A 9066-nucleotide genomic window follows, 5' to 3' on the forward strand; every position below is an offset into this window, starting at 1 on the left:
ACCCTACTCAGAAATCTAACTGTTCATGCAGAGAATGAACAGAATATCCTGACCACATCTTGAATTTACTGAGTCCTTCACATAATCAGGCCAGTTGTCCCCAACAGATCTGAATCAGGGATGCATATCAGAAACACCTGGGGAATTTTTCTAAACTCACGAGCCCTGGCACCAGTCCTGACCTGAATCACAGCCTCTGTGGGTGGAGCATAGACTATCTACCTATTTTTAAAGTTCTCAGGTGACTTAGTAAAGAAACACTGCCAAAATTCACTAACATAGCTTGGAAATTTCAGTATTTTGGCATCCAGCTATAACTCCTGGCTTGCCTTCTACATCCAATCTTTAAGAAGTTGATGTTTGGTTCAAAATACATGTACACATACATTAGGATATCACTCAGCTTTAGATTCTGAACTTCCCGATACTGGGGATAGGAAAGGCTGGTCATGAACTTCATTAACACACCGGGGAAACTCAGCACCATCCTCATACACAAATTATGGGAAATTACGTTTTCTGTTTCCTGAATGCCACCAACTCAAGCTGGGCTGGGTTTTGGATCAGCAGCTTGTGCATGTCTCCCGCTTTGGTGAATTCAGCCCAAGGATCGTTGGGGATAGAATGAAGAGAATATGGTGAGACTAATCCTAAAGACCCTGGAGCAGGGCATGGCAACCCACTCTGGTATTCTTGCCTGGAGAATTCCATGGACATAGGAGCCTGGCTGGCTACAGTCCATGGGGTCTCAAAGAGTTGGACACAACTGAGGCGACGTAGCACACACGCAGTCCTAAAGAGGGATCACCGTGTAAAGTTGAATACGATGTGCACTGCCCAAAGGCATCAGGCTCGGGAGGGGAACTGAGAGTTGACAAAGCCTGCACACCATTTATCACGTTGTGGACTTCTGGCTTTTTTTTTTTTTTTTTTTTTTTTTTTTGGCCACACCACCAGATGTGGGACCTTTGTTCCCCAGGGATCAAACCTGCACTTCCTACATTGGAAGGTAGAGTCTTAACCACTGGACCGCCAGAGAAGTCCCTGGGGCACCTTTTTGTACCTTATGTGCTATGGAGGATCTGCTCTACAACTCTCCTAGATTCTCCTTCCCGAAGGCCCATTAGGTCCAAGATATAGCCCCATGGAAAACCCTGGGATGCATTCCACCATCGTCATCTTCTACTTTTTATGCTCCCAACTCCCTCCCATACAAGCACCAGGAAAGAGCCAAAATCTTCAGAAAAATCACATTTGATTGATCATATTTATTCAAAATTACAAAAATAGATATAAATAAAAATACCAGAATATAATCATTAAATATTCAGTGTACAGGAGTGGTCCTTGCCTCACTCAGTGAGGATTGGATGAACTCAGCTAGAAGGTCGGAAGGGATAACTGGCCAAGAAAACATCTATGTGAAACTGAAACTGCAAATTTAGTGCTTCTCACAGTCTGCCCCAAAATGATACATTTATACACATCATCACTTGGGAGGCCCAAGAGGCCCCAGGAGTGACCCACGACTTCTCCAAACAGGCTATTCTGTATGACGTCACATCCAGACAATTTGGGGAAGTATCTAGTCTTGCAGTCAGACACAGAACACCAGCTCTTACACTGACACAGCTTGCGCACAAGTGTGCAAACATACGCACGCATATATTACGTTTCCTGATACATCCATGGAATGTCAGAGCCCTTCCCTCAAGTTATTAGTGTCTCTACTCTCCAAACCATTGTTCTTTCATTGGTTGAGCTCTCTCAAGAGACCTCAGTTGTGTTATACTTCCTAATTGGGAAATTATTCATTTCCCAACAGTGGGCCTCATGAATGGCCCACTGCCAGGGAGCTGGGTCTCCTTCCACCTATGCACAGGAGATGCCATTTTTAACTCCAGGAAGCTTTAGTCCAGAAATGGACAATACCATCCCGGTTCAGGACCACCCTTCCATCCTGATCAGGAAGGATCTGGGCGTCCAGCACCCAGACTATATCTACTCATTAAGTAGACTTAGTGAGGCTAAGTCTACTGTCGTTCACCCTGGGGGTACCACAAGCAAAACCACCTCTGCAGAGTCCATCTTCCTCAGTTTCTTCCTTACATATAGCTGTGCAGCTGGCCCTACTGCAAAAATGACGGTCAGCATGGGAGTGGGTGGTGCTTTCCTTGGTTCTCTGGGGTCCTTCAGAGGACAAGGTTAATCTCTCCCCTGGTGTGAGTGTAGATCCAGGGCAGGAATTTTGAGACCCTTGTGTAGACTCCTGGCTTGTACTTCATGGCACAGTCACGGCCCCAGCTCACAATCCCAGTCAGGGTCAGGCGGCCTTGGATGGTACAGACCAGCGGGCCCCCTGAGTCTCCCTGTTAAGCCAAAGACACAAAAGGTGAATCCTAGGAGAAGTGAGAAGGGGGCCAGTCATGCCAAAGAGAGAAAAGAGAGTTTCCTAGAGTCAAAGTCCTTAGTGACTCCCCATTTCCTACCACATCAAATTTAAAAATCCTCTGCTTGCCTTTCAAAGTCCTGTTATCTACAATTCCATCTACATTTTCAGACCCTATACTTCTCCTTCCCATCCCAAGATATGCTGTGGTCATTCTCATTTTTATATCTTGCAAACTGAAATGCTCTCTAGACTTCCCTCTGCCTCCCTATGGATAAGAGTCACGTTCTTTCTCGCTAAAGCGCCCCCTGCCATGGCCATGGCCATCTAGCTGGTACTCACCTCCTTCTAAACAGCTGATCAATGATAATTCACACGACACTCTGAGCACTGCATTGTACGATTTTCTAATGTTTTCTCTTTCTTACGGTCTTAGTCCCTGCCCCTTTCTGAGTCTGAAGTGCCTAGCACAGAGCCAGGCTCTTGACAAATGTTTGGAGCCCCGGTCCTGGTCCTGGCTTCTTGGGACTTTGACTGGAGAGAGACTCCCCAAAGTAGATAGGAAAAAGCCCAGAAGCCCTGGGATAGCAGGGTGATGGAGAAAGATGCTTGGAACTCTCACCTGGCAGGAATCTGTTTCCCACTGTGGGTCAGCCGCACATAGCATTTTGTCAGTGACTTCAGCGCCATAGTAGTGGGGCTGCTGACACACCTCATGGGAAACCAGACTCACAAAAGTCATTTTCAGCTCATCTGAGTAGCGATAGTCAGCTGGATGGAGGAAACAGGGAGGAATTTATGTTAAGATGTGTCTGTCCAGTCTGCACACTGGGGCTCTGTCAGGGAGGGGACCAAAAAGTGTCCTTACCAGGGAAAGCCCTTATTTTTTTCCCACCCAAAATCTAGGTCTTTACCCCACCTGTAGTCCCTCACCCATTTAAATTTATGGCTCATCAGTTCCTAAATAATGCTCCCCACTCCATCCCTAGACCCATCTGCTGCTTCCACCGTGCTCCCATCTCTTTCTCCACAGTCCTCCCTTGATCAAGCTGAGCTCACTTCCAGGCTACAGCACTTTCTCCAGGACCCTCTCAGCCAGACCCAAATGTCACTTACAGGGATTCTCTTTTCCGAAGCCAGTGATCTCACACCTTGTGCTAGAATGAGCATCTCCCTGCTGTGGGGGCAGGCAGATGGTCTGTATGGACCGGGAGGGCTGTGCACACTGGCCTCTGCTGGTACGGATCTTCAGCAAGGCTAGGGGAGCAGGAAGGAGGCAGAGGAGAAAGATCACCACCTGGTCAGGGGGTTACCATCACTCCCCTCCAAACCCTGAGGCTGTCTGTTCCTGCATCAGTTAAGGTCAGAGGGCATCCTGGGAGGTCTGGTGGTAGCCTGTCACCTAAAACAAGCCTATTCTGTTCCATGCTTCAAGGGTTTTGTTCCAGTTGCTGACAGAGGCTTACACAGCCAGGGCTACTGCATACAGCTGTATGGATTTTTTCCTGCAGAAAGCCCTGACAGAGGTAGTTGGGCTGAAACCAGCCCCAGTACCCTCTCCAAGTTCTATATCCTGGGACGGACAGAGGCTCCATCCTGCAACGGAAAGGGCGTCCCAGTCCAAGCTATTGCCACCCAGCGGAGGCTCCCTGTTTGGAAATTCAGGGACTCTACAGAGGAGCACCAGGCCTCTCATGTTTTTCACTCTGAACCCTTCCCTACCGCTCCCTTTAAAGCAGGGTCTTCAAGTTCCCCTACAACCCCAACTTCCCACTCAGGTCTCTCCAGATCCCCTTCCCGCCAGCTATCATCATTGAGCAGATGAGGGTTTTCCACTCACCAATATCATTGTGGTGAGCAAGGCTCTCCGCACTATAGTCCTCATGCAAGATGAGCTTTTCCACCTCAAACTGCATCTCCCCACGTGTGTCGGAGTTAAGCCATGACTGACCCAAGTAGACAATGTAGTTCTCCTTCTTTGGGTGATCACTGTGGGGAGATCAGTCAGACAATCTGATCCTGTGAGAGCCTGTCACTCTCCCCTCCCCACCACAATGACCTGAGAGCATCACCTCTCCCCAAGGCCATGGGCCATGTAGAGAGAGGCTGAGGGATCAGAAATAAGGAGAATCTTTTGCTGGGAAGGAGGAAGGGATTCCTTTGGGCAGAAGGGTCAGGGCCAAGAAAGAAGGAACATACATGAAGCAGTGTGTGGCGCTGACCACCCAGCAGGGACTGATGAGGCTGCCACCACACAAGTAGGTGATGGAGCCTCCTCGATGCCTCCTGTAGATGGCTGCAAACCAAGGCTGGTTCTCGGCGTTGGTGACCTGTCCCCCAACAATCTTAAAGCGAGGCCTCAGAGCCTTCTGGCCACATTGGAACTCTTCTTTCTCCCTAGGAGAGGAGGGACTTTTTCCTGGAGAAGAAAGAAAGGGATGTCTTGGGCAGGGAGGTAGGATAAAGTGTTTTGCTCCTGGTCCTCTGACCACCCAGTTTTCAGGGCCAGGCAGGCCTCCCTCCTCATCCCTCCTGTGATGCAATAAGGGAACGTAGGAGTTTGTCACCTTCCACCCCACCATCATAAACAGGCCACTGACACTTACCAACAGAGCAGTCCTGCACCATGCAGAACTGGACAAACTGTTTTAGGCCAATTTGCACGTAGCACCAGGGCCTTCTCTGATTGTCTGGGTTCCTGGCAACATAGAGGGGAGGAGGGTGTCATTCCAAGCCAAATTGCCTTTTCTGTATCTTCCCCTTCAGAGAAGACTCAACCAATGGCCTTGATTTCTCATACTATGGCCAGCACTTGGCAAACAGGATAGTAACAGGGGTTTCTGTGAGGCCATGAGGAAGGTCCTTGTTACCCCCACTTACCACTTACCTGCAATAATTGTGCTTCCCCAGGCCCAGCTGAATGGCATCAGATCTGTGGGCATGGTACATTTTCAGAAGGACGGTGGGAGAGTCCCAGGCCAGGCAGGGCCGGCCACTGAGGTCTCTGTTGGCCTTCCCTCGGTAAGAGTGACCATTCCCCTGATAGCAGGTTTTCGATGTATCTGTGGAAGAATGTGGGGATGAGAAAAATATTAGAGAAGGAAGTTCAGACAGGCATTTTAGAGAACTTGCCAGGCCTCAGATGATTTCAGTGAGGTAGAAGGTCCTAGAAAGAGTCTCTTTCCACCCCCATCTTACATTTGTGCAGCCCCAGCCTCATAAGCTGAGAAGGCAATGGCACCCCACTCCAGTACTCTTGCCTGGAAACTCCCATGGACGGAGGAGCCTGGTGGACTGCAGTCCATGGGGTCGATAAGAGTCGGACACGACTGAGCGACTTCACTTTCACTTTTCACTTTCATGCATTTGAGGAGGAAATGGCAACCCACTCCAGTGTTCTTGCCTGGAGAATCCCAGGGATGGGGGAGCCTGGTGGGCTGCTGTCTATGGGGTCGCACAGAGTCGGACACGACTGAAGCAACTTAGCAACAGCAGCAGCAGCAGCAGCAGCTTCATGAGGCAGTGTGTGTTCACTGTACATCACATGGGGGTGAAGATGCCCTCCACTCCACCTCCTAACTCCTGCCTGCTCTTGCATCCTACCCATGTCTCCCTGTCCCCAAATCACTGGTACCCCTGTCCCCTCCCAGTTAGAGTCAGGACCCCCATACCTATCTCACAGTGTTCCCCTTGGAATTTCTTTGGGCAACTGCATCGCTGAATGTTGGAGAAGTACTTGTAGGTTACACATTTTCCTCCGTTCAGACAGCCACAGTTCACTGGAAAACACAAAGGTTGGAGGGGGTAAGCAAGGAGCGTGGGAGTAGGCCAGGGGAGAACCAGCCTTGAAGCAAGAACAGGGAGGGGCTGCCCCCTGAGGCTTTTCCAAGATATCTGCGCTCAAGCGGTAGATACTCACATTCACCAGACTCTTTATGAACTTCATTGCTGCCCTGGAAGAGAAGAGGAGTTGGAGAGAGAAAGTTCATCAAAGGTTCCATGTTCCTGAGACCCCAGAGTGAAGATGAACTGGCTCCAATCCCAAAACTCACCCTCCCTCCAGTTGCCTCTCTCCTCACCCTGTTCATGTCTAACTAGATCTCATATGGAAGATCATAGGTTTCCAGCAGGGAGAAATGAACTGACTCAAATAAGCTTCACAAATCAGGTGCCAGCAGGTTGGGGCAGTCCCTGCGGCTTCTTCTTCCCTTGCCAGCAAGTGCAAGCTCCCCAGTTCTCAAGGCCCCAATGCCACACCTGTCCTTTTTCCCTGTTTGGCTCTACTGTTGATTAATTTTGGAGGACTCGGGCTGCCTATGCAGCCCCTTCCTTCCCCTGCGCTGTTCCGGGGTCTTGCAAGCCGCCTCCCGCCACCTAGAGTCAAAGCAGGGAAGCCACTCACATCAGAGTCGCTCACGACCAGGGCACAGACGAGCAGGCATGCCAACAGGACCCTCATGGTGGCAAGGCTGGGGCTCTAGACAAAAGCTCTGCATGGGAAGGAGAAGTCAGGGGAAGAAGCAGAGGAGCGCGAAGGCGGACGGGGTGGATTACTGCAGTTCAGGGCTGGAGCCCCTAGGTTCCCTGCGGGACGAGCCCGCGGTGACCTGGCTCCCCGGGCCTGGCCCGTCTCCCCTCTCTGGAGGTTCAGGGGGTCGTAGCACAGCCTGGACCCGCCGCTGTAGGGGTATACATAGGCACGGGGTGCGGTGACTCAGCGCGCAGACGCAGCCGAGCAGGGGCAGACTGTAAGGGGAAGTAAAGCCGGCAGGATCGGGGTCCCCCGCCTCCACTCTGCGCTCTCAGGGAGGCTCACACTCACCCGCGGCTACGGCCAGAGGGGCGCAGGACCGGGACTGTGGGGACTTGTAGGCACTCTGATGCTCCGCCGGGGTCTAGGGCTCCAATCTCTGCGCTGTGCTGCCAGCCGGCACTGCAGGCTCTATATTAGGACTCGCCCCAGTTCTAGCCCCGCCCCAGCCCGGGATCGCCCGGTCCGCTCCCTTCCCTCCCCTCCCCTAAGGGCGCGCCGCCACTTGGACCCCGCAGGCTTCCACAACCGAAACCGTGAGGGGCAGCGCGGTCCCCAGGGGAGGGGACGAACCAGGTCTGAACCTAGACATGGAGAGGTAACTAAATTCACCGCCCCCTCCTTCCATTCACCTGGCCTGGGCCCGCCGGGTGCAGCACCCTCCACCTCCCGACTTGCCAAAAGGACAGGCGCTAGGGAGACTCTCCCCTCCAGTAAACCAGCTCTTCTCCACCCTCGGCCTCCAACTGCCTAGGACAGCGATTCGGACCCCTGGGCTTAGGGGCATAGCCCGCAGCTCATACAGCTGTGAAGTCTTTCTCAATGTGAAAATGCACGCTCGCTGAAAACACCAAAAAAAGCCAAAAACCCTGCTTACTGGGGCTGCCCCTGTAGTATGCCGGCTTCTCCAAAATCAACACAACCAGTGGATAAGACAAGCTGAGTTTATTGCTTACTGCAGTAAGGCAGTTTGGTCGTGTCAAGGGGTGGGGGAGGGCGTCGGATTTTATTGAGAATTTGTAGATTGGTTGGGCTTCCCTTGCGGCTCAGCTGGTAAAGAATCCGCCTGCAATGCGGGAGACCCGGGTTGGATCCCTGAGTTGGGAAGATCCCTGGAGAAGGGAAAGGTTATCCACTCCAGTATTCTGGCCTGGAGAATTCCGTGGACTAGTCCACGGGTCGCAAAGAGTCGGACACGACTGAGCGACTTTCACTTTTGCAGTTTGATTTAAGGGAGGTCTTTGAAAGTGAGGGCTTGATAAGGACTGGATAAGAATCCTGCTATGATTCTGTAGGATTGTGAGAACAGGGCTTCCCAGGTGGCATGAGTGGCATAAAACCTATCTGCCAATGCAGGAGACATAAGAGACTTGGATTGGATCCCCCCAGGGCATGGCAACCCTCTCCAGTATTCTTGCCTGGAGAATCTCCCTAGAGAGGACACAGGAAGGCTAGAGTCCATAAAGTTCCAAAGAGACACAATTGAGGCGATTTTACACTCACCCATGTGAGAATAAAGTCTCAGGGCACAAACTGTCGATGCTTTCTATTGAAGTTTTGATGTGTCTTCCAGGAAGTTCCTCTAATGAACCATCCATAGTATTGTCACTTAATAAAGACAGTGGAAGAATAAAGCCTTCTTAATGTAGAAACTTGTTTTAACCTCTGAGGAAAGGAATTGGGAAACTGGAGGACACGAATAGGAAGATTTATTTTTCACTATATGGCCTTTTGCACTGTTAAATTTTTGAAAATATCCTTGTATATCACCCATTCCAAAAAGATAATTACAGTTTTAAATGCATGTTTATTTAGTATTCTATATCATAAAACCTGGTTTCTAGTAAGGTAAAATAATTGCTCATCAAGTAAGATTGGTCTTCAGAAAGACCATGTGTAAAGAACTCTACTTATACTTCCTGCCTGAGGGCAAGTGCCCAGTTGTGTACACACACACAAGTCCATGCATGTACACCTGTCTCTCAGGCAGAGCTGAAGAACCACAGTAGGGACTCTGAAGTTCAGTCACCCCCATCCCTTTCCCCCTAGTGTTGGGAACCAGGGCTTGGAGTCACCTGAATCCACCCTGTCACCTCAGTGGAAGGGGAGAAGGCTGAATCCTCCCAAGGCTTAGGAGAAGGGACCC

General features: G+C 50.7%; 1 protein-coding gene across 1 annotated transcript; it reads right to left on the minus strand.

Annotated features, from left to right (window-relative positions):
* Positions 1–1248: 1248 nt before the first annotated feature.
* PLAU (plasminogen activator, urokinase) lies at positions 1249–7341 on the minus strand. The gene is made up of 11 exons (XM_070364590.1): positions 7212–7341; positions 6792–6879; positions 6309–6342; positions 6061–6168; positions 5277–5451; positions 4996–5087; positions 4589–4808; positions 4230–4378; positions 3506–3646; positions 3012–3160; positions 1249–2369 (listed from the first exon to the last, which is right to left on the minus strand). Exons 2-11 carry the CDS (start codon positions 6846–6848, stop codon positions 2193–2195), a joined length of 1302 nt encoding a protein of 433 aa, XP_070220691.1. The 5' UTR covers positions 6849–6879; positions 7212–7341; the 3' UTR covers positions 1249–2192.
* Between the last annotated feature and the right edge of the window lie 1725 nt (positions 7342–9066).

This window comes from Bos mutus, chromosome 28, assembly GCF_027580195.1.
Source record: "Bos mutus isolate GX-2022 chromosome 28, NWIPB_WYAK_1.1, whole genome shotgun sequence".
NCBI lineage: Eukaryota > Metazoa > Chordata > Mammalia > Artiodactyla > Bovidae > Bos > Bos mutus.

Excerpts from the sequence above, each read along its gene's own strand:
- PLAU (XM_070364590.1), bottom strand. The coding sequence starts at position 6,848 with ATGAGGGTCCTGTTGGCATGCCTGCTCGTCTGTGCCCTGGTCGTGAGC. Across the intron at positions 5,088-5,276 it reads GGGAAGCACAATTATTGCAG|GAACCCAGACAATCAGAGAA; the intron begins GTAAGTGGTAAG and ends CTATGTTGCCAG. Across the intron at positions 3,161-3,505 it reads CTTCGGAAAAGAGAATCCCT|CTGACTATCGCTACTCAGAT; the intron begins GTAAGTGACATT and ends TCCTCCATCCAG.